Consider the following 15,836-nt stretch of genomic DNA (forward strand, 5'->3'; position numbering starts at 1 on the left):
CCTGGAACTCACTATGTAGACCAGGCTGGCCTTGAACTCACAAAGATCTGTCTGCCTCTGCCTCCTGAGTGCTGGGTTTAAAGGCGTGCACCACCACTTAAGATCATTTAAGGATCTGTTCCTCAAGGGTCACATGGGCTTGGGAGGAGCCCCTGGCTCCTTTCTTTTACCAGTTCCATCTATGTGAAGATAAGTAAAAGGTCCTGCTCGACCCATGGCTGGCTTAACTTGGAAGCATGGAGGAAATGTTTCCTCTGAGTTGACCCTCCTCTTTGTAGACTGCACACTGGTTCAAGTCCACCTAGTGGGGTCTCCACAGCCTCCCTGAACAAGAGGACAGGTCATACCTTATTTTTGACAAAGTTGCCAATAATACACATTGGAGAAAGGGTGGAACCTTTACAAATGTTGCTGGCCAAACTGGACAGCTACATGCAGAAAGTATTAAACATGATCCCTATTTATCTCCCTGCACAAAAGACAATTCTAAATGGATCAATAATTATATATTAGACCTGAAACTCTGAAACTTCTAGAAGAAAGGGTAGGTAATGCACTTCAGGCTACAGGCTTTCTGAATAGGATCTGGTCACATAGGACCTGAGACCAACTATCAATAAATGGGACCTCAAGAAATAAAAAAGCTTCTGTATTGTAAAGGACACTGTTAATTGCTATATATTTCACAGAGGATTGGTGTCTAGAATATTCAAAGAACTAACAAAAACTTAAAGAAAACAGACTACCTTATAAAAACTGGCCTATCAAAATGAATAGAGTTTTCAGAGAAAGAAATTAAAATGGATAAGAAACATTTTTAGTATTCACCATCCTTACCCATCTGGGAACTGTAAATTAAAACTACTTTAAGATTTCATCTTACTCTAGCAGCTAAGGTTACAGCAAATTACAACTGTTGATGACGATTTGAGGAAATGGGGGTCCTCATTCATTGTTGTTGGGAGTACAAACTGGTATAATCACTACAGAAGTCAGTATGGAGTTTCCTCAAAAAACTCGAAATAAATCTCCCATATGACCCAGAGTGGGAACCTCTGGGCATACACTCAAAGGACTGTATTCTACCCCATTCACACATGCTCATCTATGTGCACCACTATTTCTTCACAATTTCTAAGAAATGGAATAAGCCTAGTTGGCCATCAACTGAGTATGGATTGTTACCGTGTTGTCCCTGCATAATGCAATTCTATTATTCTGTAAATAAAAATGAAATTATGAAATTTTCAGATAAATTGATGGAAGTAGAAAAAAAAAAAAAAAAAAAAAAAAAAAAAGTGGATGCATGTTCAGACCAAAAAGACAAACACTGAATGTTCTCGCTTATATAGATTCTAGTGTCATATCTGTAGATTTGTTTATTTAGCTTGGAGTATCTGTAGCATCCAAGATACTAGAGAGGGGCCATTGGGGGAGGAGAAACATCTTAATGGAGGCCAGATAGTGGAACACAGGTGGTACGAATTTGGAAAAAGAAATGATGGGCATGAGTGTAATTGTGGCATGAATGTTGTAGGGATAAACAACCTCAATCTGATTTTATTTAAGGCCCCATCCACAGGAGGAAACACTTAGCTGGTACTGTTAATCTGTATATAAACTCAAAACTAGGGAGCTCATGCTCTCTAAATACATATCTCTATACCCATAGATTAGTTCGGCTCTCGTTTCTCATCCAAGAAGTTTTTCATGCAGTGAACAGTACTTAACACAGAAACTAGACTGCTCAGTCATAAGTGGGCTATCTATATCACACCCCTTTGCCCCAAAGCTCAGGGAAAATTTAGAAGAGGCAGCAGAATGATTGCAAGAGCAAGAGGTTGGGGAAGATAGGGACAAAACAATGTCTTCTGGACATGACAGGACTGCTGCACTCATGGACTCACAACAGCTGTGGTTGCCTGCCATAAGACCTGCCTAATATCAGGCTCATCAACACTGGAGCATGGATGTGGATGGCCGCCTGAGTCCTTACCCATAACTGAGGAGCTATTTGCAGTTAGTTGATCAGTCGATGGCTTTGAGAGGAGAGCAAATAATTTTTTCTTAAAGATGTGTCCTCTGGTGGTTGGACCATCCTCCAGTGGATAGCCCCACAGCCCTGTGTATATGGGTAACACAAATCGTTCTTAGTTGGTATTTAAAAAGAAAAAAAGGACTAAAATTTAGTAGAACAGGTAGGGATGGAGGTGAAGGATGGATCTGGGAGGAATTAGGATATAGCAACGGAGGGAGACTATAACCAAAATATATTGCCTGCATGTATGAAATTCTCAAAAACAATCATTAAAATATTATAGTTCAACAAATAGAGTCAAATTAAAAGAAATAAATATTGGGCTGCAGGGATGTCTCATCAGTTAAGAGCAGTAGCTGCTCTTGTAGAGGACCATGGTTCAATTCCAGGCACCCACATTGTGGCTAACAACTGTCCATAACTCCAGTTATGGGGCTCTGATGCCCTCTTCTGACCTCTGCAGGCACTGCCACAACATGGATGCATAAACACATAAAACAAAAAATAACAAATAGAATATTTTTAAAAAAGAAATAAATATTAAGTCAACAAATGAAGAAGTACAAGTCATATGAATTCACTGCTAAATTTTACCAGATGTTAAAAAGACGTAACTCCAATGTTTTACAAACTGTTATATAAAAAGGAAAAGAACACTGCCAAGCTCCCTTTTCAAAGTCAGTATTACACTAATATCAAAGCCAGATAAATCACAACGAAACAAGAAAATTATTAAATAACAATTTTTCAATAATATTTGCAAACAGATTGGAAAAACACATCAAAAAGATTATTCACCATGATCAAATGCTTCATCCCAGAAATGTAGGAATAGTTCAGCTTCTGCAATTCAGTTATTATAAGAGATTATATAAATGGAATACAGGCCAGAAAGCACATGATGCAGAAAAGGCTTTTGGCAAAACCTAACATCCTTTTATGATAAAAGTCTTGAAGAAACAAGAAACACAAAGAACATATCTGAACACAGTAAAGGCTCTGTATGACAAACCCATGACCAACGTTAAACCACATGGAGAAAAACTGAAACTATTTCCATGAAGGATCAGGAACAAGACAAGTGGTTCACTTTCTCTATTTTTTAAAAAAAATTGTTTATTATTTTTAATTTATGTGTATGAGTATATTGCCTGCATGTAGGTTGGTGCACCAGTATTGGGCAATGGCCAAGTAGGTTAGAAGAGGGCATCAGATCCCCTGACACTGGAGTTACAGACAGTGTGTAGCCATATGAGTGCTGGGAATCAAACCCCAAGTCCTCTGCCAGAGCAGTCAATCGAGTTTTAACCATTGAGCCATCTCTTCTCTACTTTTATTCAAATAATGTCTGGAGACAAGCCCTAGCTTGGATTTTTAATAACTCATTCTTATATATAGTAAATTCAAGAAAAATATTGTCCAGCTCCAGAACCATTATAGCCACCAAATTCTTTAGAGGAGTTCCAGAAAAATGTCTATTTTTATCTATATGTTATAGCTTCTATAACGTTTTGGTTTTGACTATACAATATTCACATTCGTATTGCATTAGTTGCAGCATAATGCTGTACAGAATGGAATAGATTTTATTTTAATTAATTCGATTCAAGGTCTCATGATTCAGCTCATGCTGACCTCAAACTTTTCTATAGCCTCTTCCTTCTGCCTCCCAGGCTCTGAAATTATAAGCATGTGGTCCTGTGGTACATTACATGGATAGTTTTTATTTTATTCTATTCTATTATTTATTTATTTATTTATTTTATTTTTCATTCATTCATTTATTTAGTCATTCATTCATTTACTTATCCATTTTTATTGAAATTTTGTGATTTTCATACAATATAGTTTGATGATATTTAGATTTCCTCCTGTGCTGGATAGCTTTAGCGTCAACTTGACTCACCTGGGTTGTATTTATTTATTTTTATGTGTATGAGTGTTATGCCTGCATGTAGGTAAGTGCACCCATGTCGCACCCATGGAGGACAGAAGAGGCTGTCAGATCCCCTGGAACTGGAGTTATGGACAGTTGTTAGCTGCCATGTGAGTGCTGGAATATAAACCCAGGTCTTCTGCAAGAACAGTCAGTGTTCTTAACTGCTGAGCCATCTCTCCAGCTCCTCTATTTTATTTTTGTATTTCTGTACCTCAAACATGAAACCTTCTACAGGTGAGGCAATTACTCTACCATTGAGTTGCTAAAGCCCTTAAAGCTACAAGGGCTAGAGGGTATCATTTACAAATTCTATCTCTTCTGGTTTAAAAGCTGTGTTATTTACCCTTTGTCAATCTCTGTCCCAATGAAAACTACAGATAGAATATCTCCGTTTATGATTCTGATGACAATTAGAATAAAACATATAACTACACGGTACCTCTTGACTATACATGGTACATGGTGTTCTCATTATTAACTGATGCTATTAATAGTCTTACAATTATTGTGCCTTGGCTAGGTCCATTTGAGCAATAAAAGCCAGTGTTAGTGCCTGAAAAATATATCAATATTTATATCTTCTATTAAAGGTAAGGAGATCTTTGAAGAGAAGGTATCCTTGAATAATCAGAGAAATGGTAGAAAGGCAAAAATATGTGCTGTTATGAGAGTTTTTAGCAGAAACTAGTTGACCAAAATGTTTGTTTGGTTTTTTTTGTTGTTGTTTTTTTTTTGTTTTTTTGTTTTTTTGTTTTTTTTAACCAGCTCCTGTACTCTTCCTCAATGGCAAATAAAACTGATGACTTATTTGGATAGAAAGCTAATCAATAGAGGAAAACAGGTGAGCTAGAGAAGTGAAGTATAAATTACCTCTGTTTTATGGGTCGTGGTTTGCCTGCAACTCTTTTCAGTCTTATTGATGGTAAACCATTGTGGTATATTAAATATTTATCATTGTTGGAACAGCATATGTTTGACAAGTCATCTCATTCTCACATATTCTGAAAGTGGTCAGGATCAAAGGAGTGAATGATGACTGCCTTTTGCTGTTATATTGGCAAGGACCCCAATTTTCCATTATTATTTTAGTTGATGTCGAAAGAAATGGATTGAATATGGGTAATAAAAATTTCCTTGAGTTTCTACCAAGTTCACCTTCTAAAGAACTCACATAATTGTGGTTGCTTAAGATTAGGGAAAAGGTGAGTAGAACTTTCATTTTATGGGTGCAGTAAATTAGAGCAGTAGGTCTTGAAGTCTATAAAGAAATAGTTTGAGGAGAAGGTAGTATTTGGCTTAAGTCCAGAATTTTATTTTGAAATCTACCATATTAATTCCACCACTCTTGCTCAGGTTATTTGAGTAAGTTCTTTTTGGAATAAAGGATTTAAATAATTATCTGAATTTTGTTCTCTAATTTCTATTTTTATGATTTGACATGTACCTTGGATTTAATTTTTCCTTTTTTCTACCCCTTCCCTTTCTTCAAATCCAACGAAGGAAGTCAGGCCCTATGTATGAGAACTGAAAAGATGCCCTAGCCCAGCCAACAAGGAAACTATCCCACAACTAAGTGGCAGGTGTTTAGTTTATATTCTGGGGTGATATTTACTTGGTGCTTTTATTTTATGATCCCTACTTCCAATGTGCTGATAATTATATTTATATTAGTGTCATTTACTTATCTACTATAAGGATAGTTCTGACACATACCCCAAATCAAGAAAACCATTCACTCTTAAAATTCATGCTTCTGGAAACACCCTTCTCAAATGGCCGATGGTAGGCCACTATGTGTTACATGGCCACAGGACACCAGATGGTTTATTAAGATGCTTTCTAGTGGAGAACGAATTGCAAAATCACTGCTGTAAGGATATGCTGAGCTTGGTGCCTCTCCCTAATGTTACCATAGCCCTCAGTAATGTCATCTGCATTGCCAGTAGGATCTATGTTCTTTAAAAGAATCAATTCATATTACACAGCTTATATAACATACTTTATATTCCATAACTTAAAGATCTTGAATAGGCCCATGGTCCTAGGAACTAGGTAATGTTTGACTAAGGTCAAATAATAATTGAGTGATAATGTTGTTAAATTTATATGGTGTGGAAGCAAATGTCATGCAGTGATGATTTCCATGCTTGAATGAATTCCATAATTTCCCATTTAAAAAAATTATTTATGTGTCTCTGTGTGTTCCCGCTTGTCTGTATCTTCACCACATGTGTGGCCATGGAGGCCAGAAAAGGGTAGCAGATGCCCTGGAACTGGAGTTACAGGTGATTGTGTGCTGCCACATGTGGGTGCTGGGAACTGAACTCAGGTCCTCAGCAAGAACAGCAAGTATCCCTAACTGCTGAACCATCTCTCCATGCCCTCATAATTGCCCTTATAAGTGCTTGCTATTATCTTTGTGTATTTTAAAATAAACTGATATAATTGTTTTTGCAAGGTATTACATTTTCAGATTATGACTATATTTATGTCTTCTAAATGTTTATTAAAGATTCCTTGAATGTAGAGTAGGCGTTAACATGCCAGTGTCAGAATGGCCCTCCACCTGTTTCTATAAATTTTTACTTAAATACAGTTATACCTGCTTATTTCTGTATTGTCTCGGGCTGATTTCATACTTCAAAAACAGTTAGTGTGACAGAAGCTGTATGGGCCACAAAGCCTAAAATACTCCCACCTCCCAGTCCCCCCCCTTTTACACACACACACACACACACACACACACACACACACACACACACACCTGCTGGGGAGTACTGAAGTCGGTGAAAGGATGAAAAATGAAATTTATGAACGTTTTAGTGAAGGCTTATGCTTTCTTAACCTGCCAACCACTTAATTTTGTTCAACATTTCTTCCCTTGAAATTCATTTATATGCATGACTTCCAAATGGTCATTAAATTCTAAGCATTCCTGCTATATAGATTTACTGTAGTTTGTTGCTGTGTAATATATGTTATTGAAATGAATGAAGTACATTTTTTACTGTCACAAGGATCTAGCTATTTATTACTTTACCATCCAGAACTCTACTAAGGCCACATGCACTCAGAAGGTGAATTCATTCTTTTGTATAGAGCCATAAATGATTTAATGCATTTATTTGGGTTATAAATTTTTCTACTTTAGGGCACTAAGGCTTTTGAGAAAGATAATAGAGAACAGTGTAAATGTTCTGAAACCATTTCATCATAAATAAAACATTTGAGGATAACTGTGTTATATACTTTGCAAGTGCAACAGGGAGAAAGAGGGTCCCCTAGAGGGTTCTTAGTCTCACCCATAAAAGAATTTAAGAATGGACCCAAATGGAAGCTTTTACAATTTTATTAGAATCTTAAAGAAAAATCCTCAGGGCAGGCGAGCTGGTCATCTTTGCAGCTGCCTTGAGGAGGTGAGTGGTGGGAAGAAGGAAAGAAAGCCATGAAGCCATACAGGTTTTGAGCCTGCTTTGGAGGTCGGACATGTGGCTGACTCCCAACCATGTGACCAGGAGAAGGAAGATGCAGAGAAAAAGTGAAGGAATACCAGATGCTAGCCGCAGTCCAAAGCCTTAAAGAAAGCATGTTTAGTAAGAAAGGCATGAAGAAGCATGCCTTTAATCCTGGTATTCCAGAGGCTCTAGAGGCAGGCAGATCTCTGAGATCCAGGCCAGCTGGGGCTAAAGAGAGACCCTGCCTCAAAAAAACAAAAAAAAAAGAAAGAAGGAAAGAAAGAAAGAAAAGAAAGAAAGAAAAAGAAAGAAAGAAAGAAAGAAAGAAAGAAAGAAAGAAAGAAAGAAAGAAAGAGGTGGACAGACTTACAGAGACCTACCAGACTGTGGCTGGTCTGGAAGTTCTGCAGAGTTCTGCTCTGCAAGGCAGGATTCCTTGCAGGAAAAATTCACTGCCTCATTAACACACCAGGTGTTCCACCCAACTATTTAGCATAACTGAAGGTGAACCTGCCTTCCTAGGGGTGGTTGTATCACCTGGTAATTGACCAGTGAGACTGGAAAGGTGGGTCTTCCAACAGATAGAGGAGGGATTTCATTGTCTTGACCAGTTAAATTTATGGGGCTTTTTGCTACTCTAACACAAGCATTTAAAAAAAAGAAAATTGGCCTCAGCAGCTACCAAATGAAAAATCATTATGCTCCTTCGCCTATACCTTTTCCTTCCCCCACAAGTTCAAAATAGAACACAAGAAAGATGTACCATTTCTCAGATGAGTGGAGGAAACATTATCTGGTAGTGTTAAGTTCAACTGGTCTTAGAAAGTTAAAAAGAAATGCAAGAAAGACTTGTTAATGTTAGATAAAAAGGTGGCAGGGGCCTGGATCTCCATGAAACAGAAACAAAGAGGACTCTGGAAAAGTGAGAGTTTAATTGGATTTGGCAGGGCTGGTCTCCAACTCTGGTGTGAGGAAGAACTAGCAGCCTAATGGCTGCAGAGGGGTAACTTACAAAGGGAAAGAATGAGGAAAAAGAGAATATTTTTCTGCTGTTTGGGCTGTTTGGGGGCTGCTCAGGGAGGGTGTGGGGTCTGTACCTGGTGAAACCTATCGAGGAAAACATCTACTCTAAAACATATTTTCTACAACTACCAGGTTCCAAGAACTAATTGCAGATAAGGGCTTGGGAAACCTGTTTGTCAGTTAACTGGTCATTAATTTCCCAGAGCTGCTTTTGTTAACTTGCAGGTGGCTGGGAGTTGGTTGACTCAGTTCCTCTTAGGAGCCTTATGGTTCCTGGGTCTGTGGTCACCTGGATCTGAACCTTATCAATTAATTAATGTACTTATCCTTTGGGTACATAGAGTATGAACTGCTGAAGTAGATGGAATCTGAGCGTGTCTCAAATCAATGCCCCCATCCTATCTTACTGAGATTACAGAAGAAGCAAATTATGATGTATAAGTTTCAGTAACATTCCTGTACTTTATTCAGTTTTCCTTCTATTTTCCCATTTTTCTTTAAGCTGCTCTCAGTAAAAATAAATATGTTTTAAGAAACTATTCTGGAAAAATCAGAGACCAATAGCCAAAGTCAGGTGAGGAGGGGGAGTTTAATTTTACATTAGGGGACTGCTCCATGGAGATCCATAAGGGAGTCAGTGGTCCCTTCCAGTTCTGAGGGTCTTTTATATTAATATGCAAGCAAAAGGCAAAATAACACATATGTGACAATTAAGTAAAAAGATACATGCGATAATTAAGCAAGGTAACATATGGCCACAAAGGTTACAGGAATGTGAAAACTTTGGAAAACAAAGACTTTCATTCTGGGCAACCACAGGGGTCAGGGAGTGGACTCCTGCTCACCTCCCCCATATCTATCTCTTGTCTCAGAATTTTCCCTGCTCTGAAGTTCTTAATTACCATAACACTGCAAAAGTTCAATTTCCATAATAAAAGGGCTTCAGATATGGTCAGGCTAAATTTTGTCAATACTAAAAGCTCCTTTACACTGGGATCTCTTATAGGGGTTTTGCATGTGACCAGGGTTTAAACTTAAAAGTAAAAGGAAAAATCTCTAAGAATAGGTTGCTAAGCACATATGAAAGGATGTATTAAGGAAGGAAGGCTGTATTAAATATGGATCTCCAAAGCAGGGCTTGAGCTAAAAATTCTGCTGAGTGATATTTTCTAGCATAAGGCAATAGTTTCGGGGGGGCGGGGGGAAGCTGTAGGAGACAAAGGATTGGGACAGAAAAAGGAAGGAGGGAAAGCAAGTGTATGATGGGCAGACTCCTTAAAGTCTTGTCCAAGGAATGGGGAAAAAGGTATCCATATTCTTGTCTGTCAATCACTTTTAAAAATAACCCTGACTTGTGTAAGGCAAGGGTAGGTTATGGGGCTCAGAGCTCTACTCTGCGTTGATTCCGATACCTTAAGGGGCAACCTTCCTAGAAAACGCAAAACTGCTTGCTCTAACAATGTCTGCAGGGATCACCTTCCTAACACATTCAACACTAGTTGGTACATCCTTTGCTTCCTCATGCTTCCTAAGTTCATTTTGTTGAACTTACACTTTAAGAATTTTATTGTAAAGAGAATAGAAGAAATGAAATTCTCAGCTACAGTCAAGCAGCCATGAATTCACATATTGGGTCGTCAGGTTTTATTTCTTCCTGCCTCTTTTAAGGACTATAAAACAAAATTATCTTTTTAAAACTAAAATGTCCTATGTTGCAGGTAGCAACTGAAAGGTAAAAAGCAATGGGGAATAAGTATTCTAATCTTAATTTAACTACCAAGAACATCATATCATAGTGGTTAAATTTTCATTTAGCCAGAAGAATTGCTGGTGTGCGAGTTTCAGTTTCATTGGCCTGTTCATAAGTCTAATGGCAAGAACAAGAAAAGGAAGGGATGAAAAGAAGAGGATGAAGAAGTAACAGGCTCAAAGCTGGTATTACGAATATATACATAATGTCCTCATGTAGAATAGAATTGAAAATGAGACAGGGGAGCAGGGCAAAAGAGGCCATAAGAAATGAATTCGCTGCAAGCTACCACTACAGCAGCGGAGGAGGAAGACTGTGACCCTGGCTGCTGAGTTTCACTTCGCATTGTCTTGTGTAGGAAATTCTTCCTCCGGAGCATAAATTACATGAAATCCACTTTTCATCCCCTACGTAAAGGTTAGCTTTCTATGTTTGAAAAATTTATCTTTAATTATTCATGCAAAAAAAAATGAATTCGCTGCAAGCTACCACTACAGCAGCGGAGGAGAAAGACTGTGACCCGGGCTGCTGAGTTTCACTTCGCATTGTCTTGTGTAGGAAATTCTTCCTCCGGAGCATAAATTACATGAAATCCACTTTTCATCCCCTACGTAAAGGTTAGCTTTCTATGTTTGAAAAATTTATCTTTAATTATTCATGCAAAAAAAGATGTCACTCATGAAATGTCACCCAAAAATCTGAATTCCTAAATTCCTTTGGCCAATACCCCTAAATTTGTGTTCCTCACCCCTAGTGTATATTCTTATTGGTGTCACTTTATTGTACAGCTTCCAAACCTTAAAAAATAAAAAATAAAAGGTGACTGGGTTAGTGGTACATGCCTTTAATCCAAGCACTTATGTACTTGGGAGGCAGCAGCGAGCAGATCTCCGTGAGATGGAGGCCAGGCTGGTCAACACATGGAGTTCCAGGCCAATTGGAGCTATAGGGAGACCCTGTCCCAAGAAAAAAAAAAAGAACAAAACAAAAAATTTAAAAATAGCTCTAGGTGCATTAGATGGTTATATTTGTTTTTAATATATGTATTTTTATTTTAAAAACAAAGCATTAGTTATATGATAGACTAGTTCAAAACTTTCTGAAACTTTCTCAGTATACGGCTTTCTTAGTCATTACTCCATAGCTCTCTGTAGGCTTAGAGAACAGTTCCATATAAGTAAGAATTAAATCCAAACAACTTAATGCCTGTCTATGTGCTAACAGGAAAGTAGCAACTGACAAAATTGTACACAAAAGTTTTATAAAAATAGCATTTTCAGTTTGTTCTAATTACTTACTTCCTAGTGGCATGTTTGTACCTCGGGTATTCCCAGGATCCTATCGGACATCATTAAGTTTTTTGCTTGTACCATGCCTAATTTTAGATGTTATTTGCCTTTTATCAGAGCAAGAAAATTATATTTGCAAAAGAAAATGAGATGAAAAGAAATAAAGCACAATCTAATGGTGGAACTGTGAACTCTGCAGAATTCATAGTTACCGTGGTACTGACAGATGTTTGGTAGAGCTGTATTCCTCTTGGTTGGTAACTGCAGCCACAATTATAAATTTCACATTTCCACCCCACATTGTTCCTAAGAGCTCCGTTTGTGTTCTGCATAGAACTTTACCTCATATAAAACCATAAAACTCTGTCTCATATAAACCATTCCTGTGGAATCTGAAGTGGTGAAGGTCCCTAACTAAACCAAAGGAATGTCATTTTAAGGTGACCTCCCAAAGATAAATTTTGTACTTGTTATTTCCTTGCAACCTTTGAAACCTTTGGAGCCAAAAACAATGCACAATACCAGGGAGCCGAATAACCTAAATACCACAGAATGTCTTGGTCAAGAACGAAGACAACTGCTAACTTGCAAACACCTGCTTCCGTTAACCTGCTTGCTTGCTTAAGCTGGGATAGGGGATTATGGTTGAGTATTTTTGGAAATTAAACTCTGACCACTGCACTTGTCTATAAAAATTAACTGTAGCCATGAGTCAAGGCTGTTCTCTGAGCACTCACCTGGAATCCAGGGACACCCTGGCCATAAATAAAGCTTCCTTCCTTGCTTTTCACTGGCAAGTGGTGACTGCTGATTTGTAGCTTACTACAGAATCATCCAGAATATGAGTAAACTATAGTTTATTTACCCATTTTCCTACTAATGGTCTCTAATTTTTTTAACTCCTTTATTATTTCACATAAAATTGTTGTGCACTTCTTTGTTTCATGTACATGAATTGAAGAATAAAGGAAATGCTTGGCCATTGCCATTCGTTTTTGTGGTTGTTTTAATAAATTTTAACAGATTGAACTTGAACTTGACCCTCTTTGAAAACATGGTTTCCTATAATTCTTTGAAACATTATTATTGATATGTTATTTTCCCTAGGGCTCTCTACCTTGTGACTATTCTTTTAGCAAAGAATGTTTTCTTGGAAAATGTAAATATCAGTCATACTGTGAAAGTAGGTAAGATATTCAGAGCCTGGAAGGAAAGGAAAAGGGGAACTGATAAGAAACTGCAAGGTGTATTTCTTAGAGGAATGAAGAAGCAGGTCATTTAGAGTAAGTAATTTATTTAAGGCACAGAAAGCAAATACCTTGAAGGCATGTCTTAAATACTTGCTACCTGTCTCCATGGCAGACATAGCCAATCCATTAATGGCATCTATTTCCTCTAAGCCTTCATCTTGTACTAACTGGGACCATTCTCACATCATTCAACAGAAAACTGAATTTTATTTCCTAGAGTCAGAGAGAAGTAGGAGAGACAGGTTGGAATTTAGCAGGGAAGGGCTGAGGAATTCAAAGAATGCTAAGCAGTAGAACTTCAAAAAGGTATTTATATTCAGACTGGCAAAATGACTGCTGATTATCTTCATGAAACAGTAATCTGTGCAACTCTCTGATTCCTCTTATTCTTTCTTGCCTTATTTCATACTTGACCTGTTTATTTCTAGCAAAATGAGACAATCACCTTTGTGAAGCCTATTGAAAAATGAGGTCTACTAATTTAAATTATATGCACTAAATAAATTACAGCAACAAACATATCTTTATTATTTTTGAAGGGCAGCCACTGTGAGACTCACATTTATTATCTTTTCATTAACGTGAAATCCTTGAGACACCCTTTAATGTAGATGCTAGCATGATTTCCATTTTATATTTGTGCTGTTTGAGATATAGACAATATTTTATGTGGTTATGCATATAGCAAGTGATAAAATGAATTGTCGATTGTTTGATTATAGCTATACAATTTCTGATTATGAGATAGTGAGAATTTCTAAAATAAGCTGATATCATTTGGGCCAGAAACCAAACCAAACTAAAACAACAATAATAAAACAAAACAAAACAAAACAAAACCCAACCACCATGCTCTGCCAGCTTGTCTGTATGGGGTAAATATATGGTGTCTTATAAAAAAAAAATGCATTATGTTGAAACAATTAAAATAATCTCTGTTGTTTTTGGGAAAACTCTAGAAATCTGACATCTTAGATTGCAAACTACTGATTTGGTCACTCAATTTTTCATTTCCTGAGAAAATAATGAATATTCATTAAAGAGAATAATGCATTGTCACACAAACTGATGGGTAGGAGGTTGCATAGCTGGAACAGTAAAGATCCTCTCTCTAGAATCCCATCATTGATCAGGTGGGTAATAATCAAGCAAATTGTTCAACATCAAGACCCACAGATTTCTAATTGGAAAATGAGTACTTGTGAGGAGTAAATAAGATATCCTGTATAAGAAAGTTTTGAAGGACAGGAGTTCAGTAGGCACTCAGTGAATGTTAGCTTTTGATGCGCGTTGTGAGTGTGAATTTACATCAAGCAATAAGGATAATACAGAGCCTTGGGGTTTACTGGATAACATAAGAGAGACAGAATCAAGTGTAAGGACTCATTGGATGGTAACTCTACTCTTCTTGCCTCTCCGATATAGAGAAGGCAAGTGCCGAAGAAGTAGGCCTCCCTGACCTCCTGGTTGATTGTTGGATACCCAGCTGCAGTGTTTGTTGTCTTTATAAGCTGCAGGTATATAAAACTACTCCTCGTGACCTTCCCTGGGCAGATTCAAAGACACATGATTAATGATCTCAAAAGCTTTCTGGTTCCTAGTGTGCTTCAAGTGGCCTCTTTGCACTGTTCAGGGAGAGTCGGCCATGGAAACTAGTTTGGTGTCTGCTTCAAATAATTGCTTGCCAGTAAAATGGTTGTGGACTACTAAAATCTTCTGTTTTGTAATAGAGATGATTTTTTTTTTCTTCTTGATGCCCTACATTTACTTATGTATTAGTATTTACTGTAAAGGAAGAATTGCCTGTTTCCTCATGATGCTTAGGCCCAATGCTTAGAGAAGCCTTGACTGGAAGAGGAACTAGCTATGGCTACTACTTTAAATTGTGACGGAATCATTGAGGGGTCACCTAGAATATCTCGATTAATTGCATACTCTCTACTTTGTCCTTCTCCCCAAGAAATGTATGATTCAAGCATTACTCAGAAATTGTTAACCTATGTAATATATATCTCCCCTTCTTATTATTATCAAGTTTTTATAATTTTGGTCTTCAAAACAGTAAGGGATAGCTATAGGAACCAAGGATATACCTTAGAATTCCTTTTAGTTATTAATTAAACAATTTGACCAACAATCTCTCTTTTGTTTTTGTTTTTATTTTTTTCCCTAGCACTGGCTTGAACTTAACAAATCCATCTTCAAGCAAATGAAATGTAAGTGTCAAGCTTTGGTTTTATTTTATTACAAAATGCTCAGTAATAAACTCTGTTTCCAAACAAAGCTTTTCCTCCCAGGAGAAAAGAGTAGAGTGGAAGATACGTGGGTGAGTAGAAGCTTCTCTCTCCCTGTCAGAACTATGAATCTTCTCTCCTTTACTCTGATCCTGGCTTTCCTGTAGTCACTAGTTCCATAGTCTTCAGTGCTTCTTCCTCTTTCTATGATCTCTGCCCTTATGTTTTATGTTGGAACAGGAATCTAGGAATTGATGGTTAAATATCCATTAACCACCAAACACTTTCCTCTAGATTGTGGGAGTTACTAGTATAGTTTGAGGTGTTGTGTGCATTCTTGAGTGGGGATAAGAGAAGGAGGTGTGTTTGGAAACAAAAATTGTGCAGGTATCTTACTGAATATTGTTATTTTTTTCTATTTCTACAATTTCAAAAAAATAGAAAACAAAGTAAAAGTGTTCTTTCTTTGTAATTGCTTTAAAATTCTGGTGTTCTGAACCTAATTCCTCTCTAGCATCCCTTGTCATCCATTGTAGGCTTTACAAGGAGAGTTTTTGCTTCCAGTCCTAGGTGACATGGTGCTTTGTCCTAGTAACCTATACCAGCCTATACCCAATATGCTTTTATATATGGTTTCAAGGAGAAGTTCTAACAGGCACCTCAGAAATTCATAACCTTCCCCAAATCCATTTGTCTTCCCATATCAGCTTTTCCCAAGGTTTAAGTGCTAAATTAGTTTTTCACCATAGATCTGATTAACGTATACCTTACCAATTGTCATTATTCAAGAAAAGTCATTTTTGTTCTCAAATAGGAAATTTTTCTTGGTAGGATTTTCAGGAGAGAGAGAGAGAGAGA

The 15,836-nt window shown here is 37.3% G+C and overlaps 1 protein-coding gene across 2 annotated transcripts in view; it reads left to right on the forward strand.

Annotated features, from left to right (window-relative positions):
* Frmd3 (FERM domain containing 3) overlaps positions 1–15,836 on the forward strand; it is a 326,943-nt gene that overhangs the window by 134,727 nt on the left and 176,380 nt on the right. For both annotated transcript variants that reach the window (XM_008841381.2, XM_008841380.3), the window contains exon 3: positions 14,918–14,960. In XM_008841381.2, the coding sequence (XP_008839603.1) occupies positions 14,918–14,960 (43 nt within the window). The remainder of the gene's footprint in view (positions 1–14,917; positions 14,961–15,836) is intronic.

The sequence above is a fragment of the Nannospalax galili genome, unplaced genomic scaffold, assembly GCF_000622305.1.
Source record: "Nannospalax galili isolate Female #2095 unplaced genomic scaffold, S.galili_v1.0 scaffold801, whole genome shotgun sequence".
Classification (NCBI taxonomy): Eukaryota; Metazoa; Chordata; class Mammalia; order Rodentia; family Spalacidae; genus Nannospalax; species Nannospalax galili.